This window comes from Schistosoma haematobium, chromosome 3 (genome assembly GCF_000699445.3).
Source record: "Schistosoma haematobium chromosome 3, whole genome shotgun sequence".
In the NCBI taxonomy this organism is placed as follows: Eukaryota; Metazoa; Platyhelminthes; class Trematoda; order Strigeidida; family Schistosomatidae; genus Schistosoma; species Schistosoma haematobium.
Genome location: NC_067198.1, coordinates 42,538,190 through 42,562,364, shown reverse-complemented (window position 1 = coordinate 42,562,364; position 24,175 = coordinate 42,538,190). Strand labels below are relative to the sequence as shown.

General features: G+C 36.4%; 1 protein-coding gene across 2 annotated transcripts; it reads right to left on the bottom strand.

Annotated features, from left to right (window-relative positions):
- Positions 1-2,794: 2,794 nt before the first annotated feature.
- On the bottom strand, positions 2,795-18,670 carry MS3_00005822 (uncharacterized protein; the record flags this gene model as incomplete). Of its 2 annotated transcripts, XM_012944340.3 has the most annotated exons (9): positions 18,435-18,670; positions 17,748-17,905; positions 17,612-17,709; positions 17,415-17,575; positions 13,532-13,720; positions 11,426-11,688; positions 8,728-9,023; positions 6,122-6,325; positions 2,795-3,073 (listed from the first exon to the last, which is right to left on the bottom strand). In XM_012944340.3, exons 2-9 carry the CDS (start codon positions 17,893-17,895, stop codon positions 2,795-2,797), a joined length of 1,638 nt encoding a protein of 545 aa, XP_012799794.2. In that variant the 5' UTR covers positions 17,896-17,905; positions 18,435-18,670. The 2 variants fall into 2 exon arrangements, with proteins under 2 accessions (XP_012799794.2, XP_051069934.1); XM_051213915.1 differs by lacking the exon at positions 2,795-3,073 and having other exon boundaries at positions 4,173-6,325; positions 18,607-18,670.
- Between the last annotated feature and the right edge of the window lie 5,505 nt (positions 18,671-24,175).

The window sequence follows — 24,175 nt, the reverse complement described above, 5'->3', positions numbered from 1 at the left end:
ATTGAGAGGACGAAGAGCGAATGTTCGGCACTTTAACCGCGTTGGTGGACACGGAGGGTCCACCTAGGGGAGTTGGGAAAACCTGATTCCAAACCAATGGTGCATATGGGCTCCAGTATCCTGAAAGAACAAATGGCGTGTGAACCAATCGTTGGTCACTGGCTACCATGAGACTGCATCTCCTTACGACGGTTCACTGCTTTGTGGATCAGACCTTTAGGTCGAAGGCTCCGAGTGTGGCCCCTTAAGAAAACCTTCTACTTAGGTCTGGGCACCCGGGTAGTATCATAGCTCTCATACAAATCAAATAAGATTTGTGTGACGCATATGTATCTGGTGCCCACTCGTATCAATATTTATGTGTTCGAATAAATAGTTACACGTATCGTTAGTTAAGTGATATCGTTAACAATGACTACTGTATAAGCAAATGTCAGTTTTACAAGTAATTGATGCGTGTCATGATCTTAATTATAAACATTTTAGCCCTGCGAAGAAAGATATTCATCTCATGAGTGATGATCGAATATACTGTTAAACCTTTGCAGAAACTTCAACCAAGCTATCGTCAGCACCTACTTTCACACGTTCATCTAAATTCTTAAGTACATTATTCCACTTGCGATTGGCTCATTGAATACTTTGCGTTATACATTAAAGCCAGTTAAGTTGCTAGAAGACCCGTTTCAATCTAATTTTCTGAAACCTCATTGGTTTATGGCACTTATTTCCTTAGTGACTGTTTCCGTCTATTATTAACGGCTTTTTAATTTTTACACTTACTCAGAACACTGATTTGTAGTCTTACTCAAAATCCAAACAAATTAAGACAATAGATAGGATCACATGAATCTAAATGCCTAACCCTCAGTACTAATAAGGATTCCATGATAGTCTATCGTTTTGTATCAACGTGAAAGGAAATTTCCATATCGTAAATTGCTGCTTCAGAACGGAACATGTCCTTTATTTACCAGATAAAAGTGTTAGAGACAGCTGAATGTGTTCATTAAAACAGATCGACCTCATAGATACTTTTGTCTGGAGATGCAAATTGATATCGCATGTCAAACTCGCCAATCGGTATTCTAATTAGGACATTCCTACCCCAAGTTTACTATTACGTTTGTAGTCTAATGTTCTTAACTCGAACAATTCTACGTCCTGACGTACGATTAACCTTGGGGTATCATAATCCACGCTCCTATTGGTCTGCCTATCCCCAAGCCTTTCTTTATTCACACCCTTGAGTCCTAAGAGAAGTCCACAGCCAAGCTTGTCGTTACTACATTTCAACCACCCAGTTAAAATGGACAACTAGATAAAAAAAAACATCAGCTTACATACACGACTTATCAGAATGCACAGCACACCAAATAAGAAATCATACCTTAAACACAACCATCCCATAAACGACAGCGAAGTAAACAGCACATAAATAACTAGCAGTTATTAGGGACTGTCAAGTGTGTGACAACAGCGAGCAAGTCCACTGAAAGCACACAATAAAGAGAATACAGAAATACTAGCACGAGGTCATTTAATTATACAATAGAAATAAAAATAATTATAATTGGAAGAATAGTCCCAAAAGTCCTGGCCTCTCCATTATACGTCCCTTGATAATGCCTCATAGTCAAAAAGGATAACGTTAATTTGTCAATCAAATCTATTTGATTAAAAAGATATAATGTCTTAAGAAATTTTCTTAGTTCTTTACTCAGTGTTTTACAGTCATACCACAAAAATATTTCATAAAATCTGATTTTAGAACAAACCAGTTTGTCCTATTATTTAATGCGACAAACTCTAAATTAATTTAATTCCCAGTTACACAATTTCATAATAATAATAATCCACAATATAGAAAATATAGATGAGATCATGAGTCAATTGAACCTTAGTGGTCTAGTGGTTAAGCGCTCGCACTCGAAACTGATAGGTCTTTGATTTGAATCTCGAGAGGCGAGGTCGTGGACGCGTACTGCTGAGGAGTCCCACAAAAGGACAAAATGGCCATCCAGGTTTTCCCTACTGGTCTAGCTTCAACTGACATATGATCTTAACTATTGAAATTACTATAATACCCACAAAAACCCATTCTGATATTAATTATATTACTTAAATGACCATCGATAAATTCGCATTGTATAAGTGTTTGCATTATAATTAACTGAAATTTTCTAATGCACTAATATATACTCTCATATCAAAGTGTTTTGAACTACTAACAGTATTTAATGTGAAGTTTTTCGACAGATTATGTTTTTAGTGTTTTTTTTGGATAAAAGCCATAAAGATGATTAAATCTAATAAACTGTAAAAAAAGTTTATTGGTGGTCATATATCACGATTCAACTGATAGACTTTGATCATTGAAAAAAAAAGATTTGGAGAAATACTGCTTAAACTTTGTGCATATAAAAGTTTATAGTAATAGAACTATAGTGTTCTTTCTTTATGTGGTTAATCTGTTGGTCCTTTACGACTCCCTGGTTGAAGTTCTAGAGATAGTGCAACACAGTGGTTAGAATAGAAGCCAATGGCGATGCTGCTGTAACTTGATTTTACTTCATGAAAAAGACGTAACTTCCTTAAGTGGAAGAATTCTCTGTGGCTGTACTTATGCTATTTTAACTTACTTACGCCTATTACTCCTTGTGGAAGAGCATAGGCCAACCACTAGCATTCTCCATCCAACCCTGTCCTGGCCAGTCCTTTCCGGCTCTTTCTAGTTCCTATTCATCCTTTTCATATCTATTTCTATTTCACGATGTGATGTGTTATTTGGCCTTCATCTTCTTCGCTTACCTTCAGGATTCCAAGTTAGAGCTTGCCTCATGATGCAGTTTGATGATTTGCGTAATGTATGTCCTATCCACTTCCATCGTCCTTTACTAATTTCCTCTTCAATCAGAAGCTGGTTTGTTCTCTCCCACAGAACGCTGTTGCTGATGGTATCCGGCCAATGGGTGTTGAATATCTTGGGTAAAGAACTATTTATAAATACTTGTACCTTCTTGATGATGGTTGTAGTAGTTCTCCAAGTTTCGGCTCCGTACAGTAGAACTGCCTTGACGTTCGTATTGAAGATTCTCACTTTGATATTGAATGAGGTTGTTTTGAGTTCCATATGTTCTTCAATTGTAGGAATGCGGCCCTTGCTTTGACAATCCTCACCTTTACGTCTGCATCTGATCCTCCTTGTTCATCGATGATGCTTCCCAGGTATGTGAAGGATTCTACATCTTCCAGAGTTTCGCCATCAAGAGTGATTGGATTGCTGTTCTCCGTGTTGTATTTGAGGACCTTGCTATTTGAACTAGCCCTTTCATTATTGTTATTTCACTGTAATACACTAATGTCTGTTCGTTATTGTTCCCCTTTTTCTTATACACACTTTACATTCTCAATCTCTTCACATTCTCATTATTATTATTTGATACATACGTATCTGGTGCCCCTTTGCACCAATATTTATGTTTTCAAATAAATAATGCAATAAACCAACTCAGTCAGTCAGTAACAACGTAGAACTTCGTAAATAAATAAACCAACTGAATTAGTTAATTGAGTATACTTTAATTTCGGAAGATAATTTAAAGGTTAACCTACTTGATAATAAGTGTAATTCACCTTATTTTCTAGATTATTAATTTCGAGTAAACAGAGGTTATTTTGGCAAGGAATAGAACAATTTTCTGAAGGGAAAATAATCTTCAGAACGTTGTTGTTTTCTGTTACAATTAACTAATCACTCATGATCTAAATGAAATGTCTTTCTTGGAATCACACTATTAGTAACTATAGAATAAGAAAAACTAACAGTCTCTTTGTCTACCAGAGGACGAGTATACAGGGTAGCAGGTTGGTCATCATTAGTTGATTATAGATAGTTCCGAAGAATTACTTATGTAAGGTAAAATATTTTAGTAAATAATGCTGTAATGATATAGTGTATTGCAGGTCAAGTTTGAAATTTTGTTGATGAGGATCTATCTTTTCATCACTGAAGTATGAGTTAACTAATCACAACATATCACGATTCACAATGCTAGCTGGATTACGAGTGGGTTGGAAAACAGCTTGAGATATCGGAACCAACAGACAGTGTTAGTATATGACTACTGAACTTGATCCATGTTGGTAGCTGCAGACATCTCGTCTGGGATCCGGGCGATAATAATAATAATAACTTCTGATTGAAGAACTCAGGTGATTCGGCTAATAATTAGTCGCACCATTACACCTACTCTTAACCTTCAGTTAAACTCCTCTTTGTACATTTTATTGCATCGATTCATTCCTTTTTCCAACTAGTATTGACTGCACTTAATCCTTCTGATTATCATGATAAGAATTACTTTGACTTATTCATTTGGCTTCTCTAATTTCATCGTGTTGATTTATTATGTCAAAATTTACCAAATCACATTTGTGCAAGGTCTTAGGTCGTTTCTGTTTAACGCTTTTGGATAAAGTAAATCTGACCCATTTAAAGGTTAATAAATGTCAAAACTAAACAAGATATGCTCTGTAGATATAAATGTGAAGTATATTTAAAACTGTATATGAATTGTTCCTACTTTGCAATATAAGTAGTCATCCTTGGATGACCATGGATCCATGGCCATTTTTTAAGACAGGTCAGTTGGATGACTGATGTTAACTAGTTTCGTGCTAGTTGTTGTATCCATAGTCTTGATTGATTTAGTATCCAGAGTAATTAGGTTTTGAACTGCGTTCACATTATTATTATTACTCTTATTATTATTATCTTATCTCCTCTTACCCCATTTCCAGTCTAGTTGACCTTTTATTTTTATGTATAAATGCTCTTAACAAGTATATGTGTGATCAGATTGTTCGAAATGTATTGCGCAAATATATCACATAGTTCTGATCATCTTCGTCGGATTCTTCTTGTAGTGATGAGTTCCATTCAATTGATTGTTCAACGATGATCCGTAATATCGCGAGTTTATCTGTGCACAACCGATCCTTACAGAATTCGGTCTGTTGGTCCCAAAGCTGAACGTCCATTGAATTTTTAGACCCACTCAGCAACACTGCTAGAAACTTTTCCCGGTACCGATTGTAGTGTAATGCTTTCCCACTCTTGATTTGTCTGATGGCCTGCCATCCTGATTTCTTCGATCGTTGGTGCAGTGACATCCATAGGAAGGTTTATAGGTGCTACTTCGATGTCTGATGGATTCAGTAGAGCTGGTCAGTTCTTAAATCTCAGTGACTGTCTTACCTTCTTTGTCCTGGAATGATCTCTCTGGTTTACTATACTTTCCTGCTAGCTTCTTCGTTGTGTCATACAGTTGTCTCATATTCCCTTCTCCTGAATTTTTTTCTACTGTCGTTGCTAGCTCTTCCACGCATTTCTGCCTGTCGGAAACGGAAAAGAGGGAGGCCAAAGAATACACTGTTTCGAGAATTGGAGCAGATGTGAAAAGGATGCATAGCAACTGGAAAGTATAGCCCAGGACAGAGTTCGATGGAGAATGTTGGTGTACAGCAGTCTATGCTCCTCCTCCACGAGGGGTAACAGACGTAAGTAGCTATTTTAGTAAATATTTGGCGTTAGCTGATGAAATTACAACTTTCTACCATGAACTCATGGGTTTTAATAAAAAATAAATGATATCTGTATGAAGTGTTTTATATTTATGTACTAGTTTTGAGAACTTTCTTTCATGAAACGTTTGTCAAAGCTGATTTCCACATCGAAAAAATCATCCAACAATGGGTGGTCATGCTATTTTTGCATTTAGAACTTATATCAATCAGTTAGCTGAAACGTAAGATCAGGCACACATCAAAAGAAAGATATGGTAGTAAATAATAAATTTGTGTATTACAATATCAAAGATTTCAGCAGTAATAAAGTTTATTTAATGATTTGTCATGTATGTATGTATTTCTAATGGATGAGTAGAAGTCTAGTAATTATAAACAAATGATCATAAAGAAAAATACGTAATCAAAATAGTTCATATGATAAGAGACAGATATCAACTGTTCCATTTTTGAACGCTTTAATCATATAAAAATTAAATAAAACTATGTTGAAACAAACATCCATCTCAGTGTAGAAAGGATTTTATAACACCGGATCAAAACGTACGCCTAAACTTTCTACACCACATTCATCTGTACCACGACGTATTCGAAAGTAACCTTGTTCACCCCATTCAGCACCCCAACTATTTTTTACTTTCCAATATGGTTCACCGGATAACTTATCCACACCATAACCAACCAATAAAACAGCATGATTAGTCAATTCGAATGGATTGAAATTGTACTGGTCGTTCTAGAAGTAAAAAAAATAAAATGTACCAACAGTCAAGGATTTCATGCAATTGGTTCCCTTTATGAATTTAAATAAAGCAAGAACAAATATTGGTGCAGAATAGTATGAATTCATATTATTTCGAGGTTTCTCGTCAGCTGCTTACAAACCCTTTATTATTATTTTATTTTTATTTATTTATTTTAAAATATTTATATTCCTCCCCTATTACATAATTCTTAAACCACATTATTATTTACGCATTTCCACCACCTGATCCTCCTAAATTATCTTAACTTTTCAAATTCTATTTAATTATTATTACGTAACCTATCTTATGATTATTCAATTCCACTATTACACCACCCAACCCGAATTAATTCCTTTTGACCTCTGACCTGTTCTAGCATATATATATATATAGTTATTATTGTAACCCAGTTATTTACACTCATCTATGTCATTTGTTTTCACTCTATCTCAATATAAAAATTCTATCACATTTTTTGGTTTGTAAGCAGCTGACGAGAAACCTCGAAATAATATGAATTCATACTATTCTGCACCAATATTTGTTCTTGCTTTATTTAAAGTCAAGGATTTGATGGTAAACAAGGGGTTATCACCTCTCATCTGCCCTCACCTTAGGATAATTCTTCTTGAGGAAACTAGATAAGCAGTAGTTGCAGCAACCTGAGAGTGTGACCTCAGAGCCCGAGGAACAGCTGTTTGAGGCTGGTCACACATGGCCTTTCTGTAAGCCAGTTTTTTTTAGCTCCGAGCTTTAAAGCGATCTTATCTTCAAAGATGAAAATCTATGGGGTAAAGCGAGATGTAAAATTTCTAGGGCTAACCTTTTCTAGCCCTTTCCTTCCGTTATGAGAAGGTAGTATCGCTTCTGATCCCAATTGTCTGAGGGATACACCTTGCCCCCTAGTACAGCCAGGAGTACGAATTGGCCTTCGGACCATGAGTTTGCTGCTTTTCGTCTTGCTGTTCTCCGAGCGACCTGTCTGGTATGGTACAACTTAAAGGACTAATTGTTTCAGACAATATAGCTTGATCGGATCATTACGATAGCCAGACCCAATCACAACGTCAAGATAGCAACTACAATCATAAAGTAAGAGGAATCATTTTCTTCTAGATTTAACAGTCAAATGAACAAGTCTGTGTGCTCGGCTATGAACAGAATCTCCTCATCTGTATGAGGTCTAGTAATACCACTTACATAATAAAATTGAAGTGAATTGGAGTTCATCGAGTCACCGCCACCATAAATTATTTACTTGAATATTTAGAGAAATATTATCAATAAATTCAAAGCAATAACTTGTATTCCAAATTCGTGATTTAATCTGTAAACTACACAATTACCGGTGTTAAGCAACAATGAGAACTAAAGGAAAATTCTATTTGTGACCTAACTAATAGTTTTGAATGTAGTTGTAAAAAATTGTTCCAGACACTAAAACTACACTCCAACTTACTAAGGTCAAGATATAAAAATAATGTTGATATCCAGAAGAGATTTTATCAATAATTTAATCTTTACTGATTGGAGACAGACATTAAAATAACGAGTAGCAATCGGAAACAACTGGAAATGAGAACCCATGACAGAATTGGTTGTAGAATCTTGGTGAGCGGTCTATGCTCCTCCACAAGGAATAACAGGAGTAATTGAGAAAATTATATTATTATTCCAAATACTTTATCAACTGTATAATGTGAACTTCGAATGTTAGATGAACTGTAGAAGTGATTTACAAAACTAGGCATAACAGAACTAAAAGATGTGGAAATAAACTACTTCATTGACTTTCGACTTGAAAAATAACATGAAACTGTACTTAAGATTAGCTAAAGATGACTGATAATACGATAAGAAAATTCTTGGGATAGACAGGTTTCAGCTAACAGTGAAATTAAGTACGTGGTTTACGTTTTATTTGGGACTTCCCAGTTGAATATATTTGGGTTCATTTGTTTGTGAATACATTGAGACTTGAACCTAGTATCTTTCACTCCAAAAACCAAAGGGTTATAATCCACTGAACAGTTGAACTCAGGTAGTCAATATCCTGTTCAAGAAGACGAAACGAGCACTTTGGATCGCACTGTTAGCGAGAATCCACCAACTTGAAAAAACTTATAATCGAATAGCTACATCGTAGCAATCACATCAGAATGAATGTATGGCAACTAGGACGAACAAAAATTTAATCCTAAACATCAATAATCGGATAACTTAAATCTTTAAAAAGTCAAATAGTCGATCAGTAATACATGCAAAATAATACCAAACAATCGTCAAAATAAATGAAACAATACAAATGTTTTTATTTACATTAAATCAGTAATAAAGTGAGAGATTATTTAGAAAAGTTTCTAACAAAAGTAAAAAATAAAACAACACTAACTTGAACTGTTGTATGGTGGTAGATGCCTTCTCTATAAAATTGAAAATCATCATATACTTCAAAACCGATAGGGAATGGACCATTAGAAACAAGTTCTAACTGCATCAATTTTTCATTAGTAGCGCCATAATAACCACCGATATAACTATAATCTGTCGTATAGTAACGTGTGCAGTTTTTTGATACATTACACTTTTTAGTATCTTTACCAGTATATGGATCACAACGTTCTGAGACAAAACCAAAATCTTCTCCATATTTTCCAGCAATTAAGAAAGGAAAACCTCCATTACATCCTAAATATTAATAAAAATCAATTAATGAAACCGTTAATATAAAGAAGCATTTATCACTAGAATAATGTGTTTGAAGGATTGATTAAACATATATATATGTTGGGATTAAAAAGAAAAATTACATTCTTTAACTCATTGTGATCTTTGTACTAAATTAATATGGTCTATGATCAGCATGAAATGCAACAAGTATTCGTTATAACTATAAGAATTTGTCATTTATGTGACTTCATCCTAATTATTAATCAAAATGTAAATGAATATGAATTTTCGACTAGCGTTGTCATCATGTTTTGGGTTTAATAAATCTCCCACTTGTGCCAGTCTTTGTGTTCTTACTTTCGTGTCGTGGGAATTGCAGTGGTTCCTCGTTTTACAAATATAAGTGATAAGCGATTCCGACATGACTATTAGCGACGACCAGATATAACAACTGGCGACGCAGTCATAACAGTCGACCATCAGTCATAACAATATGAGTTAAACATCAGTTCGATTTTAGACTTAATTACGCCTGTTACTCCTTGTGGAGGAGCATAGGCCAACCACCAGCATTCTCCATCCAACCCTGTCCTGGCCAATACTTTCCAGCTCCTTCCAGTTGTTATTCATCCTTTACATATCTGATTCTATGTTCCGACGTAATGTGTTCTTTGGCCTTCATCTTCTTCGCTTACCTTCAGGATTCCAAGTTAGAGCTTGCCTCATGATGCAGTTTGATGATTTGCGTAATGTATGTCCTACCCACTTCCATCGTCTTTCCCGAGATTCCTCTTCAACTGGAAGCTGGTTTGTTCTTTCCCACAGAAGGCTGTTGCTGATGGTATCCGACCAATGGATGTTGAGTATCTTGCGTAGACAACCATTTATAAATACTTGTACCTTCTTGATGATGGTTGTAGTAGTTCTCCAAGTTTCGGCTCCGTACAGTAGAACTGTCTTGACGTTCGTACTGAAGATTCTGACTTTGATAGTAATTGACAGTTGCTTTAAGTTCGATTTTAGACTAGTTAGATGCATGTCTGCTTCATAATGAGTGATAAACGTGAATTGGACGAATATTGTTCTGATATGAAACACCAGCTACGGTAGAATTATGCTACATGTCTGATGAAATATTAGGATCGATTCGAAAAGCTCTGATAGCTTCGGAGAGCTGCATTACTTGTGATATACGTGAGATGTTTGTCTCCCAGACAAAATGCGAGTTTACTACTAAACAATCCCCTTTGTTCTACTTTATAGGTGTGAAACATGGCCATTAATTACAAAGGATACTCGCAGGTATATTTGAAGCATCGCCCGAGATGTAGGATAAATATGGTAATTCGATTAATGAGGTAGTGATTTCATCAAATGAGTTGATCGAGATATGTATTAAGTATCCCCAAACACCGCCTACGTGGACGGACGATACTGTCTGGTGTGGTCTATGATTTAAACAAAACCAGTGAGTGAAAACTATGGGTAACACCACACAGTTATTACAATAGCGAGAACTCACACATATATTTTATCTTTCTTCAAATCCTGAATATTTGACTGTTCTGCATTTGATCTGATGTCATACTCAGATTATTTCTAATATCCTTAGATTTCGCTTGATTTTCGTTTTATGTGTCCTCGTGGAGTGTGACAAACAGCGCCAATCAACTTTGAGTGAGATTGTATGTTATGTATCTCTGTTTAATTAATACGATGGGCATGAGATAAGCCTAACAGTCAAATCTTAGTTTATTGGCGAGTGAGTAGCCACCAATCGCTCATAATGCTTAATCATATTTAGTTTTATATCCAATATTTTGTATTTAGGGATATCATTTTACCGGAGAAAAATGTCTATTCCGCTGGATAGTAGTTTTGCCGCTGATCTCATCCAATTCCACAGCCTATGTTAATAATTTGTTCTTGTGGAGAGTTTTCACTTCACCACATCGTACCAAAATGTATCATTTATTAATCGACACTTTTATTCACAACATTATCGCCTACAGGTTTATGATGTGAAAAACTATTGTAACATACTGTGATAGTGAACAAAATATTCGATTCTGAAAAAAGATAGTTGAGAAAACAACTTGATTTCAGTAATCAAGCGAAAAGGAAAACGAAGTTTTCTTGTGATAACTATCAAGTACTAATACCCGGTTTTTTTGGATTAGGTTTAAACTGTATATTGTCATAGAGTGTATAGAAAAGGCAGAATAGTTTTCATGGCATCCTAGAAGTGTTGCGTGAGCGACCAATACCTTGGGCTAATAGGTGAATTTAAAAGAATTTATAGAAAGAACCACTACTCTACATCATTCAGAAAGACTAATAAGTATATGTATGAACAGTAAACAACCATAAAATTCAACATATTACGAACAAGTACATCAAATAACAGGTAATTAAAATACCTTCAGAGTAGGGGCTACAATCAACCACAGCTTGAGGAGACAAGATAGGTTGCTCCGAAAAATTACTAACCAAACGAATACGAGCTTCGAGTGCAGCAGCAGAGGCGAACGCATAACAACTTCCACATACACCTTGGTTACGAATCGGTGTAACAGGACTTCTAGAACCGTCTGGTGGACTGGTCCAGTCAAATTCCAAAGGAAGATTTTTAGTTAATGAAATTAGTTCTTTTGATGGAGTTTTCCTATTTAGCACTGAAGGTCTGAAAAAGGGAGAAAGTTTATGTGATGGTAGGATAAGGGTACTTCCCAATTAAAAATATTGAGATTTTTAAGATATCGAATGACATACAGAATAAACCAGTTTACGTTTTTTTTAGCAAGAATGGAGTTCCTTAGATTCCATACAAGTTAAAGAATTAGTGAATACATATATATGTAGATGGTACGTTGTTGACAAGTTCTGACAAACACGAAGCCCTAGTCCACTTTCCTGTAGAGCATGTAGTACAGTCAGACGAGTGAACTGATTTTTTTATTCCTGCTAAAGTATTGAAGAGAAATTTTCTAGATCTGCCCTCTGTTAAGTAACGTGAAATTGCACTCGCCTTATGGACAGCCAAATTTTACACTGTTCTGTGGAATTAATAATAACAGAAATTTTAAGTTTTGAAGGATTACAATAAACAACCACGAAATGAAGAACAACAAAACCAAATCGTCGTATCAGTTCATGAAGTCATTGGCTGTTGGTCTTAGATACGTTGGTAAACTCAGACTAAATGGTTGGGGTCAGCGTGATAACTACGACTGGTGGTTCGATACAGCCAGTCAGTAACAACGTAGAACTTCGTACGTACGTACATCAGTTCGAGTCGCCATACCACATATGCACAGAGATGCAGTTGTCGGTTCGAATCCCGTAGTGGTAGAGGTGCTAAGAGTATAAGCAGTAATCGGAAACATTAGGGTTTTAAGATGTTATTCAAAGAGTATAATACAGTGAAATAAATTTGGAGAGAGGGAAAAAGGGATATGAAGAACTCAGAAGACTATAATTTGGGAGAACACAACATTCCCAAAGTTAAGTCTCTCTATTATTGCTATTCCATAATTGCGATCTTTTTTGCCATTTTCATTCGGTCTTACTGATGTAACATAGAGAATTTGTCCAACGGAAACTTGAGCCGGGCCCCCATGTTTGTATCTGTTTGCCTATATATATTGATTCGTCAAGAGAACAGTTACTGAAACATTCGAAGTAGTTACCTTTGAGAGGTGACTTCCACCTGTTCTAATCACATCAAAAAATTAAATTACTTAGATATTATCTATGTATCATTTTAATTTGGTTAAAATTAGAAAGCTAAAACTTGATTACAATTTTTATAGAAATCAGTCTAAATCGGTGACCAAATGTCTTGAACGATATAGAACGAAAAAAGTAAGTTTAAAGCAATAAAAGTAATGAAGTCAGTCCTTTGATATTCTTAAATGAATTTTATTGTGGCGGGCAACGAACCAGCATTTTATACTCTTCAGTTGCTTATTGTATCTAATTATTTGTATATATATTATTTTATCAGACAAAAATCTTATTCTGTCGAAAAGCTATATTATCCTCTAATAAATCCATCCAGGAGTTTCGATCAGTTGTTTTATGGAAAATAATAGGAAACATTAAAATTCTCAACAACTTTCAATAAAACAAAAAGTTCCCATTAGTAAGTGAAAGAAAATTCATTATCACTGAATTTTTAGTTTCTAAACAATAATGACAGGTTTCCGAACTTCAATGCATCTGAAAATAACTCATGTTTAGTAACAATCAATTTATAAATATTGATCGTTGTAAATGATTAGCTTAAATGTACTTTTAAGCCCATTGGAAAAATTATCAACAAAGCTTTGTTACGAAACTGAACTTCATACTCTAGTTAGTGGAGTAAAAAAATAGAATAGTAGTCTTGTTTACACTATTGACGATGGAGTTATAAAATATCATCTTAGTAAAAGAACGTATCAGTTTATGGTATAAAATGTTTACATGTTGTTTCTCACAACAAAATACAAAGTCTACTGTATAAAAAATAAATAAAGTTCTACCTAGTAACCATAGACTTTACACCACCAGCTCGATTTCTAAGTTCATCTATTGTATACTTTGATAATTCTGGATAAATTTCTGCTCGCCAAGATTTTTGATGTTTATTTATTTTGTCGACAAAAGAGGGGTTAATGTGGTAGAGATTTCGACCAAAACTTTTCGAACCAAATAATTTATTAGTCTGAAACCTGAAATAGTATAGATATACATTATAATCAAAACAATAAATAAATAAAAGTATTTGAAACCAAGAGTCAGTCAGTCAAGTCCATATTTTCACAAATCTGCTTCAAAGTTTACATACTAATTACCATGAAAAACGTTTTCACAGTTTGTTGTTGTGTACGTGAAAAAAGGTATAAAAACGACAAAATGCTGTCTTTTTAGCTTTCTAGAAAATAAAAAGCTCTTTGATGCAGCAACTCTACCACCACATATAAATTCTAATTTTCTCACAAGACATTTGTAAGGAAAAAGTGGTCTTATTACAAACTGTTTCATAATTCTTATCTCTAGTTAATGGTTCTTTAGATTCTAGAGTATAAGTGAATATGTACTAGGGAATCGAACCAATACATTAGTGTGTAAGAGCCAATTTGATTACCTATCAACAGTATTAACATGACCAACATATTTAAGAAACAAAGCCATATAAACCTATTTTTGAATGTCACTGTTCGGCACTCACCACTTAGAAATCGTAAGGATATGTTCTGAATTTTTATCAGTTTTTAGAAAGCCCCTGAAACAGCTCTTCTTTTGCGGATTGTTACTATCAACGATTGAGGTTGCTAGGCTAAACAATATTCCTCTACATTTGAAGCCGTCTAACTAGGAATACACGCAAGAGTATAGTCACTGATGTGTTCGCTGAACTGGAGTACCCCAAGGTTACTTAGGTATTTTTCTCCTTGATTTACAATATGAGCTTGAGTAATTGAATTACTAACTATTAATAATTCAAACAAAGTTTCCCTTTTTTCAGTAGAACCCATTTTTTGTTGAAGCTGCAAATGTTCAGAGTATAAGTCAGAACTATAAACAAACAACGGCCCATCACACAAGGCTTTTGTGACTTTTGTTTCGAAGTTTTGGCTCGATACATCTTACATTTTAGCCTCATCATTTCATGGAGCAAAGCGTAGGGGGATGCGGTTTTAGAACTGTTCTTAACTTCCCATCCCGCCTAACTAAAGCTCGTGAAGAGCAGACTAGAGAAAATCAGGCTGGTTTTCGACCTAGACGTGGTTGTATAGACCAGATATTCACACTACGTCAGGTTTTAGAACACAGACACACGTTCAGACGCCCCACAATCGTAGTGTTTCTCGACCTTAAAGCACCATTCGACTCTGTTGATCGTGAGGTTCTATCGCAGTGTTTGTCATTGAAAGGAGTACCAAAGAAGTACATTAACCTTGTAAAGGCTCTCTACTCGAACACAACTGGTAGAGTGAGAGCTTATGGCGAACTGTCATCAGAATTGATTACCTCAAGTGGTGTTTGTCAAGGCTGTCCACTCTCTCCATTCTTGTTCAACTTTGTCATTAACGTACTTTTAGAGATAACACTTCCCTCATTTAAATTTCCAGGGGTTGAACTTCTACCAGGAGACCCACTTGTTGACTTGGAATATGCCGATGACATAGTTCTATTTGGTGAAGACGCTGACAAAATGCAGTCTTCTGACCACTCTAAGCAACAATGCAAACATGTTCGGGATGCGATTCTCCCCCTCGAAATGCAAAATGTTGCTTCAGGTTTGGGTTGCATCGACACTTGAACTAATGATAGGGAGTGAAGTAGTTGAGCGTGTCGACCGCCTCACTTATCTTGGAAGTCTCATCAGCCCTTGTGGTCTGGTGTGTGACGAAATCTTAGCACGGATACAGAAGGCTCGATTAGCTTTTGCCAACTTGCGTCATTTATGGCGTAGGCGAGATATCCGTCTACCAACCAAAGGACGGGTTTACTGCGCAGCAGTTCGTTCCGTCCTACTTCATGACAGTGAAACGTGGCCGGTAAGAGAAGAGGATATTCGTAGGTTACTAGTATTTGATCATAGGTGTCTTCGAAACATTGCTCGTATATCCTGGGACCATCGAGTAAGTAATCCAGTTGTTAGGAAACGGGTACTAGGTAAGGATGGCAAATCGATTGATGAAGTGGTGAAACTTCATCAGTTAAGATGGCTGGGACACGTGTTACGTATGCCCAACCATCGACTGCCTCGACGTGCTATGTTCAGTGGTATAGGAGTAGGTTGGAAGAAAGCTGGGGGCGGCCAAATCAAAACATGGCACAAGTCCATGAAGTCACCGACAAGTGGACTGAGTAATGTTGGTAGGTGTAGACTACCTGGTTGGGGACCGCGAGATAATAGCAACCGATGGTTAGAGACCCTGAATAACATGGCTCAAAATCGTTTGCAATGGCGCAGGTGCATCCAATCTTTGTGTTCTCCCAAATTTTAATCTCCTTATTCCTCCTTGTATCTTTTTTTTCTCTTCCAAAATTTATTTCACTGGATTATACTCGTTAAATAACATCTCCAAACCCTAATCTTCCTGACTACTGCTTATACTCTTACTACCTCTACCACTATAAGATTTGAATCGACAACTGCATCTCTGTGCATATGTGGTATGGAGACTCGAACTGATGTACGTACGTACGAAGTTCTACGTTGTTACTGACTGACTTCCCATCCCATCTTTAGGAATTTAACTGCTGGAGATAACGGTTACTCGTAGAGAAAATAGTGATTGACATGACCCAGTAGAGTTGACAGTACGACTTAAACAGGACGGTCGGAACTACACAGCTTAATTGAAAAAGTAGAAACTGAAGGGAAAAAATATTTTAGTATGTCTCAATTAGACCGTGATCGTAAGTAGATCAAACTAAAACATACAGGTATTAGCTAAACTGTTGTTAAATATGCTTTAAGTCAAAACTATTGTGCATCGTAAATGTATTTATTTATTTTATTTAAACACATAAACATCGGTACAAGGAGGCACCAAACAGATATGCGCTACATAAGTCATTCGATTTATGTGAAGGCCAGGATACTGCCCGAGTGCCCAGACAGAAGCAGGCGCTTCTCTTAGGGGGCCACACCCGAAGCCTTTGACCTAGAGGTCTTATCTAAAAGACAATGGAGCAACGTAAAGAAATGAAGCCCCATTGTAGTCGGTGATCAACGAATGGTTCGTATGCCATTGGTTTCCTTAGGACTCTGAAGCCCATGTGCACCATAGACTTGGAGCCAGGGTTTTCCAATCCCCCAGGTGGATCCTCCATACCCACCAGGCCAGTTTAGACGCCGGACACTCACTTGTCGTTCTCTCATTTTCGTAAACGCCACCACGAGAAACCAGTGAGTAGGACTTTCCTAACAGTGGCTATATAGGTGTGGCCATGTGAGAGCGTTTCGAGAGGGAGAGCGGACTGTTCCCACCCTCAGCCGTCCCAGGGCATTTGGGGGCTACATTGGTTATGACTAACTAACTACGTCATGTTGCTGATCGTTTATTTCTTGATTTTATTAAAAATACGTCTAACCATTATAATTAAGCTATCGTATGGTTATTGATAATTGTTTTTTTTTGTTAAGTCTCGATTATCTTTATTTATTTGCGTTTATTGTCAATCTTGTCAAGCTCTTCCAGTAGCGGCAGTAAATTGTTCACTGGCGTTTGTCCTTTAATAGGTTGGGGGATCAAAGCCAAATTTATGAAATCATCAAGAGATTAATTCTCTACTTAAAATTTAGCAAACGACATTTTTTGTAAACAGACCATGGTCAATACGGAAACCACCAGTACGAAAAGTAACGTTTAACTTTTAAATAAAGAAAATTATTTGGGAACAGCCTACTTATCATTCGCTCCAATCTTTTCGGCTACAAAACACTTCCACTGTCGAATTAAAGTATCATGTGTCCACATTGGCATAGATTTATGGCAATTAAATTCTCCAGTTGGTTTGTAAGCGAATATAACTAGCCATTTGCGATGATTTATTGTTACTTCAAACCCCTAAACAAAATGCACAAAATTCATTTATGAGCATACTTGATTATAGATTAGAGTCCAATGTCCTCGGTTTCCAGATGCATCAATAGCAATATCCGGGTATAAGAGACTGATAACGACAGACTGTTTCGAATTCACTAAAAGGAATTGGAAAAGCTATGAAAACGTGACTTACAGTTCTCAGGACATTTAGATTTATAATCACCGATATGAAACATCCATCGACCATGTGCATCTTCATAAGTACAGTTAGCAGGAGTATCAGCACTTGTAAACCGCAAACATGCCACTATTATTAAAGGGCAGTGGAACATCCAACTCATTTCAAAGAATCTGTTGCAGTAAGGTACACCGATTACAGTATATTTATTATGTATATAGGTAAATTTTACGAAGGGTCAATTCACATAAAAAGCAGTAATAGCAGAAACAAAACACCGCAGATACTTCATAGAACTTTGCTTTAAAACGGAACAAACACCTGTGTAATATAGTATAGACCAACAGTACGCTAGTTTATTTACTAAATGTATTGTTTAGTGAACAGATACTGTATAGCCACTTAGTGCTTACAGTTATCCAAGTTTGAGACTATAAATCTGAGGGCCCAATATTCATTTGCAAGTGCAAAAGATATGGAAGCGTCTTCTAGAAGATACATTGACGGTACCTTCAGTTGGCTAGCCCAAAAGAAGACACAACATTGACTTTAGATGTGATGGTACTGATGGAGACTGTGTTTTCCTATACCACTTTAATTAACCAATGTTTTATTATTCCAGACTCATCAAGGAAGAAAAATGAGCTAAAATTCTTTGTGATCAAGCGATATCTTTTAAAACAGAGATCCCATATAACTAACATCTTACTATCCTTGCCCAGTAAAGTTTGAATTGAGAGGGGAAGTAAAGTATAAGGACGACCGTAAACTACTTTCTAGCCAATGAAAAAAGTCCATACCAAAGAAACGATTTATGATAACAAAGCAATATAACAATAGTTGATAAAATTTTAATCCAGATAATGAATCTTACTGTATGACTTATTGACGCTTTTAGCCCGTCAAATTGAGTGCAAGAATGAACTTTGAACAATAATCTGGTTGGTGCATCCATATATGTTAGTTTTGCTAAACTGAGTATTGTATACTTACTTTAAAAAAGTTTTGTGATAATAAAATACATACCTCAACCTCGAAAAAATGTGTAGGGGGCGAACGTTATAACCACACAGGAGTGTAGTGCAACGGACTGGTTAGTAAATACTAGCTCATCAACTGAAGTCATGGTCCACATTTAAAGGTATGTTTAACTCAGGTAAGTGTCCGCCTATACTACACTTAGTATCACGTAGACCTAATAACTACCCACCATGGATAACTAAACAGGCCAAGAGATTGCTTAGACATACGTTGAATCATTTGAGTGTGTTTATATATACAGTTTCTGAACAGCATAAATCCATTTCTTGTCACCTTAAGATCCTTGTGCGACCGAACCACGGATACAGGCACTTCCACTATGCTGTGTCTATTTACCCTTGCATCTCCAAAATGTATGTAGACACATTCGGCCGCACTGATAGGCATCAGTCATCTTTTAGACCAGCTAGCCAGATAATTTAAGTTCACCTGAAGCCCACATGCATCTGTTTCTCCTGTTATTCTCTCTCCCAACAGTGATCCATAATCTTTAAACCACGGCCCATTGCCGCGAAGTCTCAGCTAAGGGTTTCAGAACCCTATGGGTTTTAAGACGGATATTTATCATGTTATATTCTAATATGTCTATTACAGTATTCACAACCTTAGTGAGGTTCTAACTTAAAATGTGTCCAGGATGCTCGTCTTTATTTAAACGGTGACTCGGATATCTTGGAAGAAGTGCAGGGGGCAACTACCCGTGCCATTACAGAACTCCGGGGTATATCATATAAAAAAATGGTTTCAGAAGCTAGACCTCTTTGCTCTGTCCTATCGCATATTAAGAGGTGATCTGATTTCAATGTATAAAATACTAATAAATGACTTCGGACTTGGTACATCTTCTCTTTTTCCTATTTTCAGATCAGGACAACTCAGGGGACATACCAGGCAGGTACAAAAACCAAGAACGAACAAAGTACTCGTGGCATACAGGTTTTTACACTGAGTGATCAATTCTTGGGACCTGTTACCCTAAGAAGTACTGTCCGCTCCTTTAATCCTCGGGTTGAAGAGAAAATTAGGTACTCAGAAGCTCACTATAAAAGAACTAACATAGGCTGTAAGCATTCTGACCTCAATACACGAATCTGATTTTGCGATAATTCACCATAGTAAGTCGGTAGATCAAACTCATAGTGATTGCCGTCACAGGAATAAAATGTGGTTGGAGTCTTCAGCCAAGGTAATCCAGTAATTAAGAACGATGAATCATGATGTGTAACAAGGTGGAATGGTTTCAAACAGTGAGAGGAAGGTTGAAGTTAGAATAAGGAATGCTCTTTATTGGAATCAAAAGTACATCATTAGAGAGTAATGTGTTCAGAAACGCTGATAGCTATATATTTTGTTGTCTGTTATTTTACCATTATCATTATTCTCATTTTTCCATGTCAGCCTATTGGGCCATAATTTACAATTCTGAGTAAGCATGTTGTGGGATATCTTGGTAGAATTGTGAATCTAAAGTAAAAATGGAAACATGAATCTCAGTAGCCAGTGTAGAACAACCTCAGTATCACTTATTGGTTGCTTCGTTCTCAATCACGAAGGCTTAAGTCGAACAAGATGTTCTTCTTCACAAATTAGGTAGGTTAAGGTTATCGCTCTTACCATCAGTGCTTGCTGTTTGCTAACTCCACCACCGTCCTTTCGTGATGTTATGCTTTTTAGAGGTTACTTTCAGATAAAATATTATATTCCACACGACGCTCTATGTTTCACATCCTCATGGAAAACACTATTTCTATAAGTGCCATTTTAGGACCTTATCAGGCGGTTATAAATTATGGACTGTGGGTAGGGCATCGATACAATGCTTTAAGTGACCATAGTACACATTTCGGGCTTTCAAGCAAACTGTAAACATTAAGAATGGCATAACGCAGGACAAGCGTTTGCCGAAGTAGATGAAGAAACGTGGGAATATGATCATTAAAGATAAAGCATTGGGTTATGGGATGAAATTAATGGTAAGTCAACAAAGTGTATACGATAGCAGTAAACCGATAAAAAATTAGCAAGGAGGAACTCGCACTAATTTGGTGTTTATGGTGTGTTGTACAATCTGAACTGTGGGTCCAGGACCACTGGTAGAAAATGTGAAATTGTCAGGTTCATTTGCAAACTGTTTGTTATAGTAGGTAGGATCCATTGTGGCCCAATATAGCTGATCAGTGTAGATAGATTAAGTTAATTATCTGTTCACTTTATGCGAAGATTAAGGAAGAACATGTAGCTACGGAGGCGTATCTAATACAACTGTAAAGAAGAAAAGAAAGGGAAACTAAACTTAGAGTTTGATATGGTTTAGACATATAGAGGGTCTGTTATATCTGATTAGGTCGCACATGTAGTCGTATGTGCTAGTAGACCAGTGTAAGAGAGGACCTGATCAAGAAGTCTTAAAATGTATACCACCCATTTGCCATGTGTATTTCGGAGGGAAGACTGATATGTATTGGTGCATATTTGATAAGGAAGAGGTCTTATTTATTTGTCATTCTATATTTTTCAAAGTTGACCATCTATAGTTTGCCTTTAAGGTCGTGTATATATGAGCCTGAGGTAAGAACTACATTACAAGTGGATTAAGAAAGATTTCTGGGGCAGCCGAGGGAAACAATCGAATTAGACTGTAATTTTCTTTTGCAAATAGATTCACGTCCAAGTATATGAAATCAAAAGTGCTAGTCAAAGAGCAAATCATTTTTAATCATTTTGTGAGTGAAGTCCCATTGCATTCCTTCACCTTCAGGATATCATACTCCCATCATTCAGTATAAAAGTCTAGAAAGGATGTATCAAATTATGAATGTCTCTCAAAATTCGACTTTCGTGGGTGAGATATAACCGATAGAGGAGATAGTAAGATGACACCAGTATTTTGCGTGTTGCATAAGAAATGGTTGAGAAATAGCTAATTTGCCTGAAAAGTTGTTATGACTTTCAACATTTACTCTATCCTGTATTTTATGTCCGACACATGAAACATGAATTTTGACCTACTGGTTGTCTTAGGAAAAATTGGTGATATTCGCCCTTAAGAAAATTAAATAATACTATTGCAAGGTGATTGAGTGCACTGCTCGTTTGATTAAATGTTGGGCAATGGTATGCAGATATTGTTAAGGGTGTACTGGATGTGTAGTCGGGTCGGTGACAGTGTTTGTAGAAGGGAAATTTGAGATAAGGTGTGTGGTTATTAAGTGAGATAGTAACTACCGATTAACCGTTTAATTTCGAGTAAGTTATAACAGGTGAAAGCTACCTGTCATTGTCAGGCGTTCATGCTTGTATAAAACCTCCATTGAGGAAAATCAACAAAAGCTGTGTGCCAACTAATAAGGGTCCTTCAAAATCTACCACTCAAAAGCAAAGTATAACCGTTATTCAGGGATAAAAAAAATCATGGAATAACTTGGGACCAAAAGTCATATCGAATCTACATACAATTGAAATAAATAGACAAAACATGAGATGTTGAAGATCGACCATAACAAGTCAAGATTGAGTGTGACAGGAAAGGCTGAAAAATTCAAATACATTGTGATGGTATTAGTTCCTAACCGCATAATTCTCTAAGTTGAACATATAGTTACTGGGAAGGTTGACATTTAACATGTAACACTTGGAGGAGGTCAAGAATGGTGAACGCAGAAAGACTCATTCGAAATGTCGTAGTTTGGCCATGTAGGCGTGGTAAATCTACGTAATTTATTGCCTTTTGCATTGAATATATTGCTCTCTATCCAGCCCAAGTGTATTCTTCAGAAGTGTTATTATATATCTGTATATTATACATATGTTCCCCTATAACAATGAGTGTTTAACATTTGCCAAGTATATATGTTGGGTACGATAAAGAGTAGTACGTCTGCGTTGTAACAGGACATATCAACTGTTCGGACTTAAATGACAGTACTTGATTTGATTTTTCTAAACAAGATAATTTTTTCATTTCTCAGTTTTCCGATTTCCTATGGTAATTTTTTATAATTTCTGCACAGAACTCGCATGTGTCAACTAGGTATGATGCTAGGTGTAATAATCTTGCCAACTGTCAAGGTACCAATCAAGCAATATATAGATCTCTTCAACCACACTATAATGACATTGATATTATGTGACCTAGGTATTATTGGCTTAATTTGTGTGAACGTACCGTGGGGAATACATTTTTCCGTAGACGAGCAGATATAACATATCTTGAACGATAGTAGTTCAGTCTGATTGAAAACAAAACGCTATAAGTTAGAATATCAGACGATTTGATTCATTTTCGTACCGGTTGTTTGAATCTTCTCATTGATACTTAGGACTGAAATTAATCCGTCTCTTATCGACATATGTACATCCTGTGTGAACTGCCTCAATGCTACCTTACGTCACAAGCACTATTAGAAGAGATTGTGGTGGCTAACAGTGAAGCCCAGGGTGCGCGTTTCGCCCTATTTTTAACTCATCAGGTGGATGTGTCTGCGTTCCGGGGTTGATGTTCACTCCAGAACTCTGAAGCTGATCGCTCGCCGTCGTATTTGTATTAACGTTGATTTTGAATACAATATTGTAAGCAACTAATGAGAACCTGACGAAATATTATGAAAACCTACTATTGTGCACCAATTCTCGTTCTTGCTCTCTTTAAGATAATAAAGGGAACTATGTAGGTAGTGTCTATCCTCTTAAGAATGTTGACTTAGATTCAATCCGAAGTAGTTGTGTTGATGACGAATGGGATAACGCAGTCCAAATCCCTGTTAGTGCAACACCCAGTTACAGTAACTGTGCAACGGATAACAGGAAAACTAATCACAACATTTATATAACTGACCACACACTTAACGTCGATATATTCAAACCTTGCAAACCATCGCTAGTATGTTTAACAGCACACGATTCTCCCCAAATTATGAAGAAGCCGAAATTAACCACAAACCTTAGAAATAAACGTCTGGAACATGTTACCCATACGTCAGGCATAAATAGTAATCTGAATTGTAAATGGCCACTTGGTCGCACACATAGACCTGATAGCCTTCTCGGTCCGGCTCCCAATATGTACACTATGCTTTTGCCAGATGTTATGTCCAATAGCAATGAGAAGACTTTTCTTGTAATTCCACCGACTTTTCTGCCGGCAACAGTAAACATATGTCAAATGATGACAATGTGGTTGAATCTATTTCCTCTCGCAACACAACTCTTGCCTTAGCAAATCCTGCGAGTATTCATGGAGCTACCAATTGCGATTTATACTCCATCCTGCTTCACCATGATAACTCTGAGTTTCTTATTCTTTCGTTCAATGCCCGCTCTCTGTCCAATAAAATTACTTCTCTTAAAACCCTTTTATTCCTTGTAAGTCCAACCATTGTACTTATTACGGAAACGTGGTGTAA